Source organism: Bos taurus, chromosome 8, assembly GCF_002263795.3.
Source record: "Bos taurus isolate L1 Dominette 01449 registration number 42190680 breed Hereford chromosome 8, ARS-UCD2.0, whole genome shotgun sequence".
Lineage (NCBI taxonomy): Eukaryota > Metazoa > Chordata > Mammalia > Artiodactyla > Bovidae > Bos > Bos taurus.
Window position 1 is genome coordinate 25,558,521 of NC_037335.1, and position 22,475 is coordinate 25,580,995.

General features: G+C 37.9%; 1 protein-coding gene across 3 annotated transcripts in view; it reads right to left on the reverse strand.

The window, feature by feature from the left end:
* The window catches only part of ADAMTSL1 (ADAMTS like 1), a 1,134,169-nt gene that overhangs the window by 231,307 nt on the left and 880,387 nt on the right, over positions 1-22,475 (reverse strand). For all 3 annotated transcript variants that reach the window (XM_059889384.1, XM_024996068.2, XM_015472431.3), the window contains 3 exons: positions 20,920-21,124; positions 19,421-19,568; positions 16,867-16,951 (listed from right to left, as the gene is read on the reverse strand). In XM_059889384.1, the coding sequence (XP_059745367.1) occupies positions 16,867-16,951; positions 19,421-19,568; positions 20,920-21,124 (438 nt within the window). The remainder of the gene's footprint in view (positions 1-16,866; positions 16,952-19,420; positions 19,569-20,919; positions 21,125-22,475) is intronic.

Here is a 22,475-nt window from a genome sequence, read left to right on the forward strand (position 1 = left end):
AAAAACGGTATTTCATATTACTTCATCTTATTTTTAACTCAATCTTTTTCTCTTCTTTTTCTTTAGTCTTAAAAGAGTTGGTTCTTCTGATTTTGGACAATCTTTGAGGCAGTAAAATCTTTAGGAAAAGGTACAGTTACCTAAAATCTAGCTGGGCATTTGGATCTATGACCATTTGGATCTATAATAAAAACACATTGCTGCTGGGTGGGAAAGAAAGTTAGAAAGGGAAATAGAAACACATTCTTTCATCTACTTAATTATTTATTCAATGTCTCTATGAAATTAAAGTTGTTTTTTTTTTTTAATAAAAACCTTCAAACTAGAAAACAAATAAAATGTGGGAATGCTACAAAGGGAAGGCAATTCTTTAACTGTATCACTTTAGGAGTTTTAGAATTATAGGTAAAATCCATCATAGTAAGACAGACTTAAAATGATTATTTAAAAATATAGCTAAAGCATTAAGTTGTTGAGCATATACTTATCCAAGATATGCCTCTACATTCACTTAGAGCCATACCTAAATCATTCCAAATAAAGGAGAATCTAACTTATTGTGAAAATTCTTTAGTCAAGGATACTTGATCTGCATGTGGAATTATAAAAATATTTCTTAACTGCTGCTGTTAGCTTACAACTTTCTGGAACTGCAAATAATTTATACTAGTTATGCAATGCATATTGAAGTCTCCAAGCAAAATTTTGTAAAGGTGTCCAAGATACCACTCTACAAAACATCTAATATCACCACTGTTTTGTCATAGATTCTTCACGTCCATATCACACCTGAATTGGGAGGGTGTTCAGCAATGTAAAGTGCCTAGTAGTATAACCAAGAATAGAATGGTTCTAGAAATTAAGCTGACAAAACAAATGACAATTTTGGTGCAGTCACCAGTATGATTATTTGAAATAAAGTTCAGTGACTACCCCGTCTAGTAGTGCTAACCAGTGATGGGAAGGAAAGACTCAGCTCCCTAATACTCTAAGGCATCCTGGGAGAGCTGTATTTAGTGGCATTTTCCAAGTAGTTGACATTATTTTCTCATGATAATGATGCCCTTTTGAGTTCTTTGAGAGGCAGCTGGCCTCTGCAAGAATGCCTCAATGGTTTTCTTGCAGAAATGCTCAGTGTTGGAAGGAGGGGAAGAAAGGCTAGCTGCATTAAAAATCACATTTTCCTTTCAAAGAGACTTTGTACTAGAAGGAAATGCTGTGGGAGATCAGAGCTCTCTCCAAGTTCCAAGAAGCCAGAGATGACTGGACTCTTTCAAAGTCTAGGACCTCATACATCTGAGTACACTGTTAAACTCATCTTGTGAGTCTGAGCCAGCTTTCTCTGATGTGGTTCCAGACAAGACATTAGAAGGAATCTTACTAAGAGTGGGACCCTCTTGACCATCAGGATGTTATTCTGCTTTAACAAGAAGAGAAAAGCCAGGACAAAGACAGTTGATAATAAACGTTTCAGAGTATTGGCCCCAAATTTTCTGCTATTCCTGACATATCCAGTCTTCAATTATCTTATTTCCAGTAGCATCCAAAGATACCTGATGCTTGGATGGTGCCTTTTTCCTTGAATTGCTTTCTCCTCAACTCACAAGGCATCAAACTTAGCTTGTTTTTGTTTTCTGGTCACTTCCTTCTCAGAATCCTTTTCTAAATCCTCCTCTCCTCAAACTCTAAATATTGCAGTGCCTGAAGGCTCAGTTTGGTGTGGTCTTCCGATGTGCTCATCAGTGATTCTTGGTTTCAAAAACCACCAAAGTTCAGGCAATTCTATGTATTGACTCCCCGGTCTAGACCTTTTATCTGGGCTTCATACTGAAACTTCTTTTTTTTTAAATTAAGATTTGGGATAGGAAGCCATTTTACTCTTTGAAAGGAATAAACATTAATATATTTAATATGTTTTAGAAATTATATAGTGTGTCTTAGGTATCAGTCTCACTTCTAACTGCTTTACAAATAAATGTTAAAACCCAACAATAATCTATTGAGATAAATAATCTAATCAGATAAGAATTATTATCATCTCCATTTAATATGTAGATGAGGGAACAGGTATAAACCACACACCTAGAAGAGTTTCATGCTCTTAACAACTACAAATTGACATCTCTCCTGATTGACATGTTCACTTGGATATTTCAAAGTTATCTCCAACTTAAAGTGTTCAAAATGGAACTCTTGATTTCCCTCCTCAGCATCTGATTCCTCTTCTAACCTTCATCACAGCAAATGATTCAACTGGGCAGCTAATTGCTCACATGAAAAATTAGGATTTACTCTTGATCCCACATTGTCCCTAACTTTCAAACAATTTCCAAATTCTACTAATTCTCCCTTGAAAATATATCTGAAATCCATTTACTTCTATCTCCATTACATCTACCTTGATAAAACAGCAGCAACAACCACCACAATAATAGCTAATGTTCATTGATATTTTCATTTATTTTTTTAATTGAAGGATAAATGCTTTACAGAATTTTGTTGTTTTCTGTCAAACCTCAATATGAATCAGCCATAGGTATACATATATCCCCTCCTTTTTGAACCTTCCTCCCATCTCCCACCCCATCCTACCCATCTAGATTGATACAGAGCCCCGTTTGAGTTTCCTGAGCCATACAGCAAATTCCTGTTGGCTATCTATTTTACATATGGTAATGTAAGTTTCCACGTTACTCTTTCCATACATCTCACCCTCTCCTCCCCTCTCCCCATGTCCACAAATCTATCCTCTATGTCTGTTTCTCTATTGCTGCCCTGTAAATACATTCTTCAGTACCATTTTCTAGATTCCGCATATATGCATTGGGATACGATATTTATCTTTATTTTTCTGACTCCCTTCATGCTGTATAATAGGTTCTAGGTTCATTCACCTCATCAGAACTGACTCAAATGTGTTCCATTTATGGCTGAATAATATTCCATTGTATATATGTACAACTTTTTTTATCCATTCATCTGTGGATGGACATCTAGGTTGCTTCCATGTCCTAGCTATTGTAAATAGTGCTGCAATGAACAATGGGATACATGTATCTTTTTCAATTTTGGTTTCCTCAGGGTATATGCCTAGGGGTAGGATTGCTGGGTCATATGATGGTTTTATTCCCAGTTTTTTAAGGAATTTCCACACCATCTTCCATAGTAGCTGTATCAATGTACATTCCCATCAACAGTGCAGGAGCATTCCCTTTTCTCCACACCCTCTCCAGCATTTATTGTTTGTAGACTTTTGATGATGACTATTCTGATCAGTGTGAGGTGATAGCTCCTTGTGGTTGTGTTTTGCATTTCTCTAATAATGAGCAATGTTGAGTATCTTTTCATGTGTTTGTCAGCCATCTGCATGTCTTTTTCGGAGAAACGTCTGTTTAAGTCTTTTTCCCATTTTTTTGATTGGGTTGTTTGTTTTTCTGGCATTGAGCTGTATGAGCTGCTTGTATATTTTGGAAATTCATCCTTTGTCAGTATACTAACAATGGAAAATCATAAAGAGAAATTAAGGAATCAATTCCATTCACCATTGTAACAAAAAGAATTAAATATCTAGGAATAAACTTACCTAAGGAGACAAAAGAACTATACACAGAAAATTATAAGACACTAATGAAAGAAATCAAAGACAACATAAACAGATGGAGAGATATTCCATGTTCCTGGGTAGGAAGAATCAATATTGTGAAAATGACTATACTACCAAATGCAATTTACAGATTCAATGTGATCCCTATCAAATTACCAATGGCATTTTTCACAGAACTAGGACAAAAAATTTCACAATTCATATGGAAACACAAAAGACCCCAAATAGCCAAAGCAGTCTTGAGAAAGAAGAATGGAGCTGGAGGAATCAACCTTCCTGACTTCAGATTATACTACAAAGCTACACTCATCAAGACAGTATGTTACTGGCACAAAAACAAAAATATAGACCAATGGAACAAGACAGAAAGCCCAGAAATAAACCCATGCACCTATGGGCACCTTATTTTTGACAAAGGAGGCAAGAACATACAATGGGGCAAAGAGAGCCTCGTCAATAAATGGTGCTGGGAAAACTGGACAGCTACATGTAAAAGAATGAAATTAGAACACTTCCTAACACCATACACAAAGATAAACTCAAAATGGATTAAAGATCTAAATGTAAGACCAGAAACTATAAAACTCTTAGAGGAAAACATAGGCAGAGCACTGGATGACATAAATCAAACCAAGATCTTCTACGACCCACATCCTAGAATAATGAAAATAAAAACAACAGTAAACAAGTGGGACCTGATTAAACTTAAAAGCTTTTGCACAGCAAAGGAAACTATAAGCAAGGTGAAAAGACAACCCTCAGTATCAGAGAAAGTAATAGCAAATGAAACAACTGACCAAGGATTAATTTCCAAAATATACAAGCAGCTCACTGATGTGTTTTAAGCATTTCTATACATTAACTTGTTATAACATTGTTAGGAGATGAGTATTGTCAGAAACATTGTTAAATGGGCAAACAAGATTACTGGGTTTCTTTCGAAGGGAAGTCTAGCAGACTTACAGGGGCTGTCAAATTCTAAGGAAGTTGGTCTATTTTGCACCTATATAGAGATGCAAGGTTCCTTGTAGAGGGCCTGTAATGATGGAGATGTTTTTTGTTCAAAGTGATGGACATTATTTTTCTGTTCATGTCAATGGAAATAATTTTGCCTGGTAGAAAATACAAACTTTTCTAAATCCAATTCACATTAGAATTTGGTTTATCATTTAATTGGTTTCTTCATAATTCATGAGTTAAACAAAAATTTGACATGTGCTCATTTTATATTTATTAACAGAAATCATGATTTTAACTTTCTAAAGATTGTATTTTAACAATAATATTTTCATCCCCACTTCTAGATAATAAAATTGACACACAGATATTCCCAAGGTCATACTGCTAAATAAATGGCAGAGTCAAGATTTAAACCATGGCCATTTACTATAGAATCCATGTACATTAAAATCTACATTCTGTTATTAAGCTAAGAACTCCAAATGCACTAATAGCACTGTATGCTCTGATGGCATTTTCTCCATCTCACTGTCCTGGCTCTCACACTGCCATGTAAGCCAGATCACTGAAGCTAACATCTTGCTCTCTCCTGAACCTCCACAATAGCCACTGGTCTGTTTTCTTCCTCTCTTCAGTTCAGCTCAGTTCAGTCGCTCAGTCGTGTCCGACTCTTTGCGACCCCATGAATTGCAGCACGCCAGGCCTCCCTGTCCATCACCAACTCCCGGAGTTCACTCAGACTCATGTCCATTGAGTCAGTGATGCCATCTTCCTCTATTAGCCCTTACTAACTCATTATTCATGCTGTAGCCAGGAGGTTCTTAAAATGTAAAGCTTTTGATTGTTCCTGTTATATTTAGAATGAAAGCTCAACTCCTTACCATGGTTACATTATGCCATTATCCACCTTCAACTCCTACTATTCTCCCCTCATCACTGGCTTCCAGACATACTAGTCTTCCTTCACTTGCTTAAATGTGTGTAGTTCTTTCCTGACTACAAGTTTTGAAATGTGTGGGTCACTCCCTGGATGAATCTCCTCTTCCTTTCAGTTAGAACAACTTCCATTCATCCTACAGGTCTCAGCTGAAATGTCCTTTCTCAAAGAAGACATCCTTGACCTTGGACCTACTGAAAGCCCCATCAGACTCTCCGAGAGCACTTCTTCATTCATTTTCTTATAACAGTGATCAGTTTTTGATAATCAAGTGTGAACATTTATGGTATAACTCTCTTCATAAGACCAAACCTCCATGAAGATAGAACTTCACATAATAGGTGCTCAAAAGATACATTTTAAAAAAATGAGTGAGTGAATGGATAAATAAGAGGTTAAAGATTGATGTTATGAGTGATTTGATATTGGGTTTATTCTTGGCCCCAGAGATTGAAACCAAGCTAGATAAAAAGGTAACAGCCTAAGACCTTTCCAGGCATTGGCATGGAAAATCCAATAACCTTTTCCTGTTTAGAAGTTTCTTATGGTCTTTTGAGAAGTGAATGTGCCCAGATTTAGTGGCTATCATAGGCTGATTTATTTATATTCTTAGAGCTGCCCTTGGGCAGTATGGGGAGGCCTCAATTCATCTTGATGAGGTTTGGGTTATCATGCAGCTTGAAGCAAGTTTAAATTCTGTGTCTATTATACTTCAGTTAAATCTCAATAAAAATGCTGTTTTATAGAATAAAAGGATTTGGGGGCAGTTTTAAATCAGAGGCTGCCTTCAGTAATTTATACATGATGCTGATCTAACACTGGTTATTTTATAACCAGCCACCCATCAGTGAAGACTCTGGAGCATTCTGGAAGTGTTCCTCAGTTAGAGAAGCCCCCTCTTTAAAACTCATTACACACAGAGATTTGGGAAAAAGAGAATATAGACCTCTAGCTGTTTGTTGCAGATACAAATGGAGCCAAATCATTCTTCCCAAATGAAAAATGAGGCTAGGACACTTGTTTCAGACCATCTTTCTCTCCACTCCTTTTCTGACCTATGTGAACAGAACATGATTTAAAAGTTTGGTTTTCCTTGAGGCTAGTCTGATGATTTAAAAAGCCAGGTCCCAGGGACTAAAATGCCATCAGAGCATACAGTGCTATTAGTGCATTTGGAGTTCTTAGCTTAATAACAGAATGTAGATTTTAATGTACATTCTTTTCCCTGAATGTGATAAAAATATAAAATACTGTAAACTCAGAATACTTGTCATGAACCATTTCTTCTTCACACAGAGCAGAATTAGTTTATCTTGCAATTTTGTAAAGGTTTCTTACCCTTAATTCAACAAGTTTGGCAAAGCTTTCCAATGAAAAGTTCAGTTCATTAAAAATGACCTTAATGGACTTAACATATATTGGTGCTGACAGGGTCCATACTTTATTTTGGCACACAAGGATCCCATTAATTTGTCTTTGCCACTCTCTAGGGCTCAGCTGAGCAACAGTTCAGATTTAGCTCTGGAAGTAGCTACAGAATAAGCATTAAGTGGAGACAGTAGGAGGGGTTGACACATTTAGAACTTACTGGTTTGCAAGAAAGGCTTTTCTAGTGACTACATAAAAATGTTTCTGTCTGCTCTCTTGAATTTGTTATTGATTTTTCTGTTTCAGTGTATGCTGGGAGCAAGCTTGGGAGATCAACTGTATGTAACTCAGAGCTGACAGAGGATGAGCACCTTCCAAACTTTCCTTATTTTTGCCATTTGTTACAGACTGCTTTTTGTTCAAATCAAGGTAACTAAGCTTTGTCCTTTAGGATAAATTTCTGGCTAAATTCAAAGTGAGATGCCTATAAGCGAGTCTTGAAAGAGTCTCAGAAATATAGAGGGGATGCAGAGAAGTGGTGTTAGCTAAGAGCCATGAGCTGAAATTGGAGGGTATTTGTGGTCACTTGTGGTTGTCTCACATGCTATATGATATAAAATGTATGAAGCAGAGATACCACCTCTCTCAATTTCTCCATTTGTAAACGAATGATTATGAAACATGTTTGCTCTCAATATTCTCAAGAAAGATGAATGATACTGGAAAAGGTGCAACCATAGCCACAGTCAACACCTAGACAGAGTTTCCTGCATAACAGGCACTTTACACGTAACTTAATCCTCTCAATATATTTATAACATAGATATCATTATGTTCATTTCTAAATGAGGAAATTAAAGCCTATGGGGTTAAGTGACTTGTTAGGGTCCCCTGTTACTATTGGGGGGAATCCATGATTCACATTCAAGGAGTCTGTCCCTGGAGCCCACACTTTCCACCACTGAGCATGCTGCTACCATGCTTGTGTGTGCTACGTCACTTCAGTCGTGTCCGACTCTTTGTGACCCTATGGACTATAGCCCATCAGGCTCCTCTGTCCAAGGGATTCTCCAGGCAAGAATACTGGAGTGGGTTACCTTGCTCTGTGAGTAATAGTTAAAGTGGTTTTTAATTTGATTCCAGCAGGGCTGTTTTCTTGTTTGAGCACACAAATACAGAGACTCACCACCCCTTCACCAACTCACATAGTTGGCAGCCTGATATATCTGAAACATTTCAGGAAATTATCTGGGATTCTGGTAGTATATTTTTCAACACCTAACACAGATTAATGAGGTACATTTTCTGATATAAGATATCCAATCATTTGCTATATAAAAAGATCAAATAATCTTTCCTCAAGTGCTAGTTTTAGAGTCAAAGTCAGACACACAGACATTTTATCATCATCGGCCAATCCCCACATTTATGTCCCCACAACACCTGTGGTTTCTATCACAGTCTTCTTTATCTCATTTCTTGTATTTGTGCATTTTTACCATGTATTAGCTTAACTATCCTGATACTGGAGCTCAGAGGACACAGAGTAGTAGAGAGAGTTCGGGAATTCAATAAAAAATTCTCCTACACTTCTTGTGAAATCATTAACATGATTGTGCTGTGCATACCCAAACCCCAAAGGTCATTTCTTCCAAATAGCTGACTCGTTTGTTCAATCTGTGGATGACTGGCCAATACGCAACACTTTGGTCACAATCTTATCATGCCTGTGGTAAGCACACACTCAAGGTTTCTTGAGGGCAAGGACTATTGGATTTCTTTTTACAAAACCTGCACTTGGCACAAAATCTGGCCCAGAGCAGGTGACTTAAGAGTGAATTCAATTTCTTTCATTGGGAGATGTGAACAATTAGGAGGTCCAGTATTATCTAAAATACATGATCACCCAAAGAATTTATATTCAGCATTCTGCAGAGGATATAAGGGAGGAGAGCAATCTGGGTAGACCAGGAGCCCAGAAAGGAAGGAGCTGGAAGGGAGGGAAGTCATGATGGTTATAGGAATCAGGGCTCATTCATTCTGGCCAGTATGAGGCTTTCACTTTGCAGGTGCCAAATCAAAATTAAATGCTGTTGTGCTGTTTTTATTGTCTAATTCTAATGTCATGTTCTGCTTCAACATCCTTTCTGAGGATTTAATGATCAGCAAACAGTGTTTACAATTCTTAACCTTAGGTGACTATTGATTCATAAGAAATATATCTGTTTCTCCCTTAAGATATTTCTTTTTATGTTCTATGGCCTGAGATTTACAAAGAGAATGTACTTAAGGTATTTTACATTAAGGGTATGAACAACAAAACTATCTGGTTCCATTACCAATTTTTGATTCCCTAAATATTCTTTGGGGGAAAATATAAAGACACGTGTCACCCAATTAACATTTCTAACCACTTTAAAAAAACATGAATTCACATTCTTAACCACTGAGTTAAGCCATCCACATTCTCAGACAACTTACTAGATATAAATATGGACTAATGTAAACATACTCTTAAATATTATATATTTAAATACTATTTTCAACAAGGTAAACAAGCCATTTAATGACTATAGGATAACCATGGTGACTCTCATTGGCTTTTCTTTCTGTATTTAATTCCTTGTGGGTTCTGTTCACACAGATGCATGACAGGAATTCCTCTTTGCCTCTTACTGAACAGCCCCATCACTAAGCTGATGCCATCTGGCATCCAGATATTACTGCTGCCTTCTCCCTGATTGCTTTCCTTTTTCCTTTTTAAAATGGCTCACACCAAGGTTATTTATGGCAATATATTTAAGGTTTGAGTATTGTGTTGCAGCCAAAAAATGTTTTCTAAACCATGCAGTCAAGCTGTTCAATGAAAATCTAATAAAATAAGTCAAGACTTTTTTTTAAGTGCAAGATCAAGGCACAGAGGACCACCCAATCATACCTTTGAAGCAAAACACTGATAAGGGTCTCTACCTGTATGCCAGGATGTGCCAGGGTTAGATGGAGGAATGGCTGGTTAAAATGGTGATGTTGGTCAAGGGGTATCTAAGGGAATGAACCACCTGCCTCCTGTCACTTGTTCTGAGCCATCCAAGTAGAACTCCTGGTGACTGAAATCAATCTGGGGGGATACCTGGACCTCTAGATGCCAATTAGTTCCACCTTCTTCTTCCTGGGATGACTGGATTCAGAAAGCAGAAAATATAAAGAGAAAGTCAAAGCATCAAGAGCCGTCAGGCCATACCATTTTCTTAAGCCTTGGGGGTTCCCAGGTGGTGCAGTGGTAAAGAACCCTCCTGCCAATGCAGGAGACTGAAGAGATGCAGGTTTGATCCTTGGGTTTGGAAGATCCCATGGAGGAGGAAATGGCAACCCACTCTAGTATTCTTGCCTGGAGAATTCCATGGACAGAGGAGCCTAGTAGGCTATATAGTCCACAGGGTCACAAAGAGTTGGACATGACTGAGCACACACGTACTTAAGCCTTAAGCCCTCACTTAACAGATTATACCCTCTAGGGTACTGAGTGGCTTATTAGTGGCTTGAAGAAGTTAAGAAAACGAAAAATTTCCTTCCTATTTCAAGTCAGATTAGGGTTTTTCAGAAGACCAGCTGATTAACTATAACAGTGGCAGAGAGCTGTCTTGATAGATCCCAGAAGTCACCAGCATTTCATTTTTGCTCAAGAAATTAAGCTGTCAACGTGGCCGTGTTGTGTATGTGGCTTGCAGTGGTTGTGCTGTTTATGCACACATCCCAACAAAGACTAAAAGGAAGGTATAAAAGCAGGAGATGGGAAATCAAGTCAAGTGATTTCTTTAGCTTCTACTTAATTACTGAATACAGTTGTATGACCAGTTGTAGTTCTGATCCTTCACCAAACACAAGTAAAATTTTGATGGTTAAAAAAATATCTAGAAAGCTATTTCCACATACTTGTTTGTGGAAGCAATCAGCTGGCATTTCAAGGATGTGTTCTAAACCTGATAATACTCTCATCAGCTGAAAGCAAATGCAAAAACACATAATTACATAATTTAAATAAAGGCAGAAGAGAATTCCGTAAGTCCCTCTCCCGTTTTCCCCTTTCCAGTGCTAGAATGGCACTGCTATTATCCTCAGAAAAATGCAACTCTCCCAGAATCTTACTTTTTGCAAAAGTCTATCTTATATCATACTTTTTTCTGTGTTAATTAAGTAGCAAGGATTTCTATGGATTTCTCAGCTGACATTCTCAGAAGCAAGTTCACTTTACTGTATTAATTTGTAAGGTTTTTCTGTGCTTAATCCGTTTCATTAGCTAACGTGCCCCCCAGCCCATCTCTTAGTTTCAGTTTGGGGTTGGATCTTGTTCATGTTGTCCTGCTCAATCAAGAGAAACAAACATACACTACTTAAAGATTTTTGAGGTTGGTTGTCAGGGAAACCTGATAAAAACCTATGTGTGGATTAAGGCAAATTATGGCCACCAGTGAAAAGTCAATTTAGAGAGCAATATTTCTACATGTGGGTTAGGAAATCATTTTCTGCAGATCGAGAAAATAGACTCAGGCAATATTCCTACCTTCATACTATATGAATCAAATACGTTGTAAATAAACCAGTGTTGCTGCAGGAAAAAAAACGTCTAAATGCATTTCTAAATGAAGCTGTAGCTTCATAAGACAAATCTCACCACAGTAAGTATGTATTGGGTTGGCCAAAAAGTTTGTTCTGATTGTTCCATAGCATGATATGGGAAAACCCAAATGAACTTTTTGGTTAGCCCAATACGTTACCATCATGTGACCCACTATTGATGTTTATTTCAGTTATTCTACGAAACTGATAATTGTATCTTCTGCAGGGCATTTAGTTTAGTGGAACAACAATGCCGGTATATACTTCTATAAAGATTTAGTTATTTTTTTGGCAGTTCAGTTTTCAGTCTTTACTATAGGTTTTTTCTAAACATGTCTTAGAGTGGTTGCTTTCCAACGTTTTTGGCTACAGTGCTAACCAATTTTTTTTTTTTTTCTATTTTAGGGTTACCAAAAGAATCTGTTATTCAGTAATAGTATCTCCATCTACTAAAGATTTAAAGTTACATATTAAAAAAAAAAAAAAAGATTTAAAGTTACATATTTTCTTCTAGTATTCAATGAGACAGGCTAGTGATAATGTTTCCTATTTTATATAAGGGGAAATAAACGATATTTGCTGTTTTACTACAGGACTCTGAATGTTAACTGGAGCCAAAGCAGGAGATAATAGTCCTGGACCACTATTCCTGATTCTCTTCTCTGATGAGTTCAGAAGTGACAACCGCAGCTTCTAAACAGTACTGTTTAATTTAAGCAATGTGTGTCCCTTCTGTGGGGAGAAGAAAGACTTGCTGACAGTATATCATTTTTTCATTATAGTATGGAAAATAATTATAGGTTGCTCCATACATTTAGAAGCTAGTCTATGTGGCATAAAAAAGAATTAAGACCATGCAAAATTATGTTTTTAAATTTCAAAATCCATTAAAAAAAGAATGTGACACATAGGGCCTTTCTAGGGTTCAGTGCATGAAACATGTAAAGTGTATTAAAATGTGGAAACCATATACCTTTCATTACAGCATTCTACAGCTGTCATTTATTTCATTTTGATATAAAAGTAATTATTGTTCTGAGCATAATATTAATAGTACACATTTCCTTTACCCAGCACTAGCACTCTAATTACAATCTACTTCAGTTCAGATTAATCATGCCAAGATGGCAATTCCATTACACCAAGAGTAAAATTTAATAATCTAATATGTGGCTATAGTTTCAATGGTTAAAATTATGTGTTTAACTACTTTAGGGATTTGTTAGGATTAAAGTTAAGCATAATGCATCTTAATCAGAAGTTTAGTGGAAAACACTCATTACAAAATATGGATATATAATGTTGTGGTCTATGTAATGCTTTTGTACAGCTTTCATTTGAGAAATATCTAGTAATGGGAAATGTGTCTAATTTTTGGTATAAGATATTTTGATCTAATTTAAACTTTGCTATATTATTTAACATTGATCATAATGCAATGTTACATACAGAATTATGCTTTAGACCACATGACAGAATATAATGTAAAGGAGAGCAGAGTTTATTTAGGTAAAATAAAACCTAACTGGCTTTAAATGTATATTAACCTAAGAATACACATAAGGAGTAACTAGCTCCAATTATACGGCATCTTTCTGTCTCAAATAGGACCTTAGTGGATTCAAGAGTTAATATCCCTCTAAAATGAACTGCTTCCTTCCTTTCCAGGAACAAGAAGGCCTGTCAAGCCAGGTACTGGCAGGAGAGAAGCAAAAAGTTTTAAGCCTTGATATAGTCACATAAAAGTTGCACTGTAGTGTTTAACCACTGACTTTCCTCCACAGTTCTGTAGTGGTTAGCTGATTTTTCTTAAAGCCTTTCCTCAAAGAAGCAGAAAAAAAAAGAAAAAAAGAAAAAAAGCTGCTGCAACTTTATAATACAGAAATAACCTATGTTTTGCTTCTTATCTTTTAAGAAATGTGTTTGCTCCTATATAAACCATTTTTCTGTGAAACAAGTGACTAAGTACCATTTCTTTACAAATTGAACTTTGGTCATTGTTCCAATTTGTATTTTGGATTTCTTTTTCAATCTCTTGATGTTTAGGGTGTGATTCAGAGCACAATTTGTATTCTGGCAAACAATATCAGATTTTGATTCAAACAGGATGACCCAGAGGAGATTCTAAATTGCTTTTAAACATATAGATTACAATGTTAATTTATGTATTTAGCAAAATTTAGTTCAGTTCAGTTGCTCAGTCGTGTCCGACTCTTTGCGACCCCATGAGTCACAGCACGCCAGGCCTCCCCGTCCATCACCAACTCCTGGTGTTCACTCAGACTCATGTCCATCGAGTCAGTGATGCCATCCAGCCATCTCATCCTCTGTCGTCCCCTTCTCCTCCTGCCCCCAATCCCTCCCAGCATCAGAGTCTTTTCCAATGAGTCAGCTCTTCGCATGAGGTGCCCAAAATACTGGAGTTTCAGCTTTAGCATCATTCCTTCCAAAGAAATCCCAGGGCTGATCTCCTTCAGAATGGACTGGTTGGATGTCCTTGCAGTCCAAGGGACTCTCAAGAGTCTTCTCCAACACCACAGTTCAGAAGCATCAATTCTTTGGCACTCAGCTTTCTTCACAGTCCAACTCTCACATCCATACATGACCACTGGAAAAACCATAGCCTTGACTAGATGGACCTTTGTTGGCAAAGTAATGTATCTGCTTTTGAATATGCTATCTAGGTTGGTCATAATTTTCCTTCCAAGGAGTAATCATCTTTTAATTTCATGGCTGCAGTCACCAACTGCAGTAATTTTGGAGCCCCCCAAAAATAAAGTCTGACACTGTTTCCACTGTTTCCCCATCTATTTCCCATGAAGTGATGGGACCAGATGCAATGATCTTCGTTTTCTGAATGCTGAACTTTAAGCCAACTTTTTCACTTTCCACTTTCACTTTCATCAAGAGGCTTTTTAGTTCCTCTTCACTTTCTGCCATAAGGGTGGTGTCATCTGCATATCTGAGGTGATTGATATTTCTCCTGGCAATCTTGATTCCAGCTTGTGTTTCTTCCAGCCCAGCATTTCTCATGATGTACTCTGCATATAAGTTAAATAAGCAGGGTGACAATGTACAGCCTTGACAAACTCCTTTTCCTATTTGGTACCAGTCTGTTGTTCCATGTCCAGTTCTAACTGTTGCTTCCTGACCTGCATATAGGTTTCTCAAGAGGCAGGTCAGGTGGTCTGGTATTCCCATCTCTTTCAGAATTTTCCACAGTTTATTGTGATCCACACAGTTAAAGGCTTTGGCATAGTCAATAAAGCAGAAATAGATGTTTTTCTGGAACTCTCTTGCTTTTTCCATGATCCAGTGAATGTTGGCAATTTGATCTCTGGTTCCTCTGCCTTTTCTCAAACCAGCTTGAACATCTGGAAGTTCATGTTTCATGAACTGCTGAAGCCTGGCTTGGAGAATTTTGAGCATTACTTTACCAGCGTGTGAGATGAGTGCAATTGTGCGGTCATTTAAGCATTCTTTGGCATTGCCTTTCTTTGGGATTGGAATGAAAACTGACCTTTTCCAGTCCTGTGGCCACTGCTGAGTTTTCCAAATTTGCTGGCATATTGGGTAAAACACTTTCATAGCATCATCTTTCAGGATTTGAAAGAGCTCAACTGGAATTCTATCACCTCCACTAGTTTTGTTCGTAGTGATGCTTTCTAAGGCCCACTTGACTTCACATTCCAGGATTTCTGGCTCTAGGTGAGTGATAACACCATCGTGATTATCTTGGTCATGAAGATCTTTTTTGTACAGTTCTTCTGTGTATTCCTGCCACCTCTTCTTAATATCTACTGCTTCTGTTAGGTCCATACCATTTCTGCCCTTAATTGAGCCCATCTTTGCATGAAATGTTCCCTTGGTATCTCTAATTTTCTTGAAGAGATCTCTAGTCTTTCCCATTCTGTTGTTTTCCTCTATTTCTTTGCGTTGATCGCTGAGGAAGATTTTCTTATCTCTTCTTGCTATTCTTTGGAACTCTACATTCAGATGTTTATATCTTTCCTTTTCTCCTTTGCTTTTCGCTTCTCTTCTTTTCACAGCTATTTTTAAGGCCTCCTCAGACAGCCATTTTGCTTTTTTGCATTTCTTTTCCATGGGGCTGGTCTTGATCCCTGTCTCCTGTACAATGTCATGAACCTCCGTCCATAGTTCATCAGGCACTCTATCTATCAGATCTAGTCCCTTAAATCTATTTCTCACTTCCACTGTGTAATCATAAGGGATTTGATTTAAGTCACACCTGAATGGTCTAGTGGTTTTCCGTACTTTCTTCAATTTAAGTAAAGCCTACTTAAATTTTAGTAAAGCCTACTAAATATAAAGAGCCAACTCTTTGGAAAAGACCCTGATCCTGGGAAAGATGGAAGGCAAGAAGAGAAGCCAGTGACAGAGGATGAGATGGTTGGATGGCATCATTGACTTAATGGACATGAGTTTGAGCAAACTCAGGGAGACAGTGAAGGATAGGGAAGTCTTGCATGCTGAAGTCCATGGGGTTGCAGAGTCAGACATGACTTAGTAACTGAACAACTATATTTGGAAACCATTTGTATCCTGAACGCTATACGGTGAGCTCTTGGAAGCTCACATAACATGTCTTATGTATTAATGCATAGTACTGAGTCTAGTGCTTGTATTAAATAAATTAGATAATCATCAATTGGAGAAATTGCTTTGGACATAGATGAAATTCATCAATACAGTGCTTCCCAAAATTTTTTAAAATGATGCTGCAGAGAGGCCTATCAGTGTATTCTAGTAGATCAGTATGCAGTTATTGATTGATCAATCTGTCTCTATTCCTTGTTTTCTCTTGTGAAGCATATAGTGGTCTTACAGATTTCATGGCCCTGATCAAACTGAGCAGTTGTGTGACCACAAGCAAGTGGGGCAGAGACCTGGTATCCATCTACTACCGATCCAGCAAGAAAGGGGAAAGAAAAGCTAATAAGTTTCCTTTGCTTTCAGATATATTTCACTTACCCTTTCATTTTTGTAAGTGGCTATACTGCAAAGCTGGGAGATAAGGAGTGTAAAAAGCTGCCTAGGCTTTCACAGCAAATCTATGCTACATCATCAGATGCAGCCTGGACTTTCTTACCTTCAGCCTCTTGGCAAGAGAAAAGACAAGGTCAGATTTTGGAGAAGAGGGTAGGCACTACATTTGCATTTTCATAACTCAAAAGATTTAGAGAGCAGTCATGTTTTAGAAACGCTTTGATAAATCTCCAATCTGACAGCCCCAAAGCCTCACTCCACCCTTGGTAAGAGGAGTATACTTAGTTCAGATCCTATGAAAGCCTGGGTGAGATACCTCTTTCTTTAAACCAATCAGCATCCAAAGCCAAACAACTCATGGTTGAAAACTTACGAGGGCTCTTCTGACACAGCGGCTCCTTCTTCGAATTCTTGGGCTTGTTTGTACCATGGCAGCTTGGCCTCTACTGGAAGCTTTTCTGAGAATTCAGCACATAGAGACAAAAAAGAAGAGGTTAGAACCAATTTAGGATTTCAAGGAAATGCTATTTTCTCCTCCCCAGTTCTCAATTTTGTACTACCTAAAAGTTATGATGTTGGTAACTATAAATAATAGGTTTTCAGGTTAATTTCTGTGTATGAGTGCCCTTTATTATGTTGGAGAGTGAAGTCTTTTTATTCTGAAAGTTATAACTCTAGGAGCTCAAAACGTATATAAAGAATCATCAGAGTATCTTTTCACTATTTCCTCTTGAAAAGATAGAGCACTATTTACCTTTTAAAACAAAATACAGTGGATTATATTGTGATATTTTCATAAATTCTAACTTGTTTTTCTTTTGCTTTTTGGCTAACTGTGATCTATGCCATACTGTAAAAAACAAAGAAAACTGCCACTCTGAAATTCTCAAAATGTTGCTTTAGACACCTGACTCATGCAATATCCACCAGAGGTTCACTGACAATTGGAATATGAGGAACTTTGGGTCCACAAACCGTAATTTGGCTTGCTTCACATATTTATCTAGCTTTGGTCAAACAATTCAAAATAAGCTTCCTAACAACTTCCTGGAAAAAAGAAAAAAACTGTGGAGGAGAAAAATAAAAAAAATAAAGAGTTATTTTTAGTTTTTAGAAAAACTAAAAATAACTGCTCCTACATAAGTAACTGCCAAGATTTGCACTCTGACATATTTATTAGGGTCATGTATAGGCATATTTGCCTTTATAGTATGAGCCAGTGGAGCTCTATCACCATTTTATAACATATAATTATAAAGATGAAAGAAATATGTCTGTATATGCATACACCATAGAATTATATAGCATTTTAATGATGTTTAGAGAGCCAGACTCACTACCTAGTTGTGAAAACACAGATTTTACAGTTACCCACAAACTGCTTTTCTTTCTCTGAAGTGGCTGGGTAAAGACGAACAAATGAAAAATGCATTATTTTAAGCTGGGGCATCACTTTTTATCCTCTATGTACAACAACCATTTAGAAAACAAAGCCAGTGAGAAATGTAAAACTGCCCAAGCCAAAAGGATTTACTAACATTTTGAACCCAGCAAAATCGTTCCAAATATACATACATAGTTTTATAACTAGCTCACCTCTCCAAGATAAAGGAACTCAGTCAATGAAGGTGTCTATGACAGCTTGAACCATCCCTGTTTTTCAATAATGAGCATTCAGCTTAGCATGAATAGTAGGCTTGTAATATTTTACTGTCTTTTTGAATTGACTCTGCCAGCCGTATCAGTGGCCACTGATCCTCCTGTATTTGAGGAAGCTAATGATACTCAAGAGCTGAAGGTAATATTCATGGAAAACTTACAACAGGCAAGGCAGTGGGTTGTAGACATCAATAGATTTATTCCAATTTTCCTTTCAAATTATGATTCTGGAATCCAGTTTCATGTTAATTTTTAATTTTAAAGCTTTCAATATAAAAAGCAACAACTTTTTGTTGTTGTTTTATGAGTATGAGGTAAGAAGGCTGAGCGCCAAAGAATTGATGCTTTTGAACTGTGGTGTTGGAGAAGACTCTTGAGAGTCCCTTGGACTGCAAGGAGATCCAACCAGTCCATTCTGAAGGAGATCAGCCCTGGGATTTCTTTGGAGGAATGATGCTAAAGCTGAAACTCCAGTACTTTGGCCACCTCATGCCAAGTATTGACTCATTGGAAAAGACTCTGATGCTGGGAGGGATTGGGGGCAGGAGGAGAAGGGGACGACAGAGGATGAGATGGCTGGATGGCATCACTGACTCGATGGACGTGAGTCTCAGTGAACTCTGGGAGTTGGTGATAGACAGGGAGGCCTGGCATGCTGCGATTCATGGGTCGCAAAGAGTCGGACACGACTGACGAATGATCTGATCTGATGGTATATTTCATGCTTAGCCAAGCAGACAGTTTGGATTCACTGTTTTTTTTTAAACTGAGGTGCAGTTAATTTACAATATTGTATCAGTTTCAAGTATATAGCAAGGTGATTCAATGATATACATACATATATTTATGTATATATATACCCACATTTATTGCTTAATTGATTTAAGCCCTCTCCCTTTTTTACTTGATGAATCTTACTGCTTTGTTTTTAATAGCAAGCAATGTGAATAGTAAATCACACATATACTTCTGTAATATCTTTATAATATCTCACTTCAAGTAGATCTGATTTTTTTTTTTAGCAGCAGTCTTCCATTAATTTTCTGACTCAGGAGAGAATTCCATCAATACATAGTGCTTAAAACAATTTGCAAGCAAAACTATTGGAAAGACTTGTAGAAATAGTTAAGTCCATTTAGTAGAGTCTAAGTTACAAAGGGTAGTTATAAAGAACACTTGGGATACTTAAAAATATTCCAAGGAATTGAAAACAGCAGTGAATACACACGGCCATGACAAGATTGGTTACAGAGCCCCTGTCAAGTTACCTTTGGGTTTATAGCAGGGAGTGGGTATGACGCATTCCTCTTTTATGTGGGGCTTGGTTTTGGGGCTACAGCCTCCGGTGTGCACTTCCCGATGGTCGATGCAGAGGACCACACGGTACCTGAGGCCCTGGCCACACGTCACTGTGCACTGGAAGGAGAACGCAAGAAAGCAGACTCATAGGCAAAGCCTTGTTTACTGTTCCTCACATCCCACCTGAGACTCTTTAAAGGGCTGCTTTTACAGAAGGGCTCCTGGTGGCTTTATATCACTTCTTACTAGTCATGGGATCTTTGTTCTATTTGGCTATTTCGGGGTGAAGGCGGCTGAATTTTAAATCATTTGCAATTTCTTCACTTTGTATTAGTCAGTTAGCCGTTCTTAAGCACACAGTATGTGCAAAGTCCCAAACCAAGCAGTGAAGAGAAGGAGGAAAGAAATGATAGAGTGTGCCCGATTTTTGATTACCAAGACTGCATGTTAATTTTATTCAGTCATTTTGCTAATGATTGTTAGGTCTAAAGTATGAAAAATGCCAGCTCCCACGTGGACATTAAATTTTTTAAATTTCCATCATAGCTAATTTATATTGCAGCATGGCTGATCCAACTGATAACCATGGCATGGAAAAATGATGAAAGGAACTAATTCAAGGGCCAGATGTAGACAGCACCTTCAGTGGTTCTACATGCCTGGGAGCAAGTCTAGATAGAAAGAGACATCACAGCTCTAATCTGCAGCCACAAAGCCACAAGGCCATGTGAGTAACCTGTGGCCATCTCTGTGGCCAAGGACACATCTTTCCATCTCACCTTTCCATCTCCTTTGCCACTTCGCACCTTTTGACACTAGAATCCAGGAGCCCCCCAATTAATGTTTTATGTTTAAGCTGCTGCAGTGTCTTTCCTAACATCTAGACTATTTTCGTTTTAGTTAATCCTCCTTCACCTCCATTCTAAGTACATTGCTATTTTCATCTTTTTTTCTCAATAAATAATAGACATAGTTTTCATCTTAATCCACTGAAGACACTTTTTTGGACATAGACAAAGTATAAGAAACAAAAAATGAAATCAGACTTTTGGTCTGCTGTGCTCAACCATCAGAACAGCTTACACAACTTCAGGCTCATTCAGCCTCAGCTACTCATGGCAGACCTTTGCCTCCCCTTGTTACTTAAGAGAACATTATGGGGAGTGATAGTGGCTTCTTGAAGTCACTTGAAGAAAAAGATGTGTGTGTATATGCATGCATGCTAAATATACATATACATACATATATATATATATATATTTTTTTTTTTTTTTTTTACTTTTCCTACTCATTTACTTTTGGCTGTACTTGATTTGGGGTAAGCCTACTCCAGGGTCTATACAGGTAGGCATCTAGATGCCTCAGATGGAGAAGTGGGGAGGTGGACAGAGTAGCTGGTGGGGTGATGATGCGGAGAGGGAAGAATGGACTTACTCTCCTAATGAACAAAAAAAGAAGTCACAGTTACCGGAGACCACTCCTGTGCCAGCCATTTAGGGCAGTCAAAAATGTTGCAGGGCTGCACGGTGGGCATCTTAGGGGTATACATGCATTTCCACTCTTCCGCTGAGCTGACATGCCCCTGGATGTCCTCCTCCACACAGGAAACTGCCCGGCTCTGGATGCCCCCCCCACATGAGGAGGAGCACGCGGTCCATGGGGTGGCCTCCCACCTACAGAAGCAAGGGGAGTCATCAGGGCAAACTCGCACACTGCCCACCTTCTCCGTGAGCTTTCCCACCACTCCCTCCCCAGTACCCATCAGGGCAATAGGTTCTGAGAGGCTGAGCTCTAGAGAACCAAAAGCCAGTGATTGCCCAAAGTCTGCTGAGTCAGAGAGGATTCAGTGCTGGCAAAAGTGTTCTGTCAACCTTGAAGCTCTACACAAATGTAAGAAATTACTCTGAGAACTGTCTACAAGGCTATCTGTGGGGACCATCACTTACTCAAAAGAGGGCTATTCAGTACTTTTCCTTATGGTTTCAATATATATTCTCTCTGTATGTGTATTTGTGTGTGTGTATGTGTATATATGTATAATATTTATATTATTTTATATTTTATAAATATATATTTGCATCTATCCAACATCTATGTGTCTAAATATCTATCTTAAGACTAAAATTGGTTAATCAATTAACTCTAATAGTTTTTACCTGAGCTAATATTCTCACTTTCAGTGTAATACTTCATTACTTAGCTTCTGGGTACTTTTACTTGAGGAGCTCATGAAAGATCAAGGTAAACTAAACACCCTTTCTCCCTTGGTTCTACGGTCATCAACTTTGGGACTGCATGGATTCAGTATAATTCTGATGTTCAAACTGTATCATCATTAAGGAGCCAAAGTGTCAATATAGGTGTTACCTACGTGTTCCCTAGTTGCTGGGGTGAGGTACTGACAGTCAGCACTCCTCCAATCAAGAACTCCTGGAACTACGAAAAGTTTGGCTTTGGTTCAAAAGCTCATGGCATTGGAATCTACGTGTTCAGTGAAGTAAGGGGAAAAATAACAATGTTGTCAATGGCATTTAAGAGAATTTCACTGACTTGTCAATTCTCTCTACAGCTTGATGCATTTGAGACAAGAGGCAGAGAGATATCTTTGCCTGATTCTTCTTGGAGGTTTAGAGAATGTCAAATTTGTAAGAACAGAAACGCAGGGGCTAGTTTTTCTTTCTTGCCTATCTAGTCTGCTTGTTTATGAGGACTGCTAAGGAACTCTAAGAATTTCTCTTAAAATTATGAGAGATACCATTTTAATGAGAGAGAAATAAAATGTCAGCAAGTTGATCCACTTGAATAGTTAAATCTAAAAACACTGCACAGGCATGCCGTGGAGATGTGAACTACCCTTTACATGGGATTTCATGTGTGTTGTGAGCCTGATTTCTCTTTTGCATGAGCCTGGATAACATGTTTCCCACTTACAGAGAATTTTCCTCCACAATTCTCTGTACTGTTCAAGTCTAGGCAACAACTGTTATCTTCACTGCCAACAGCCCAAACATGCTGCCAAATACA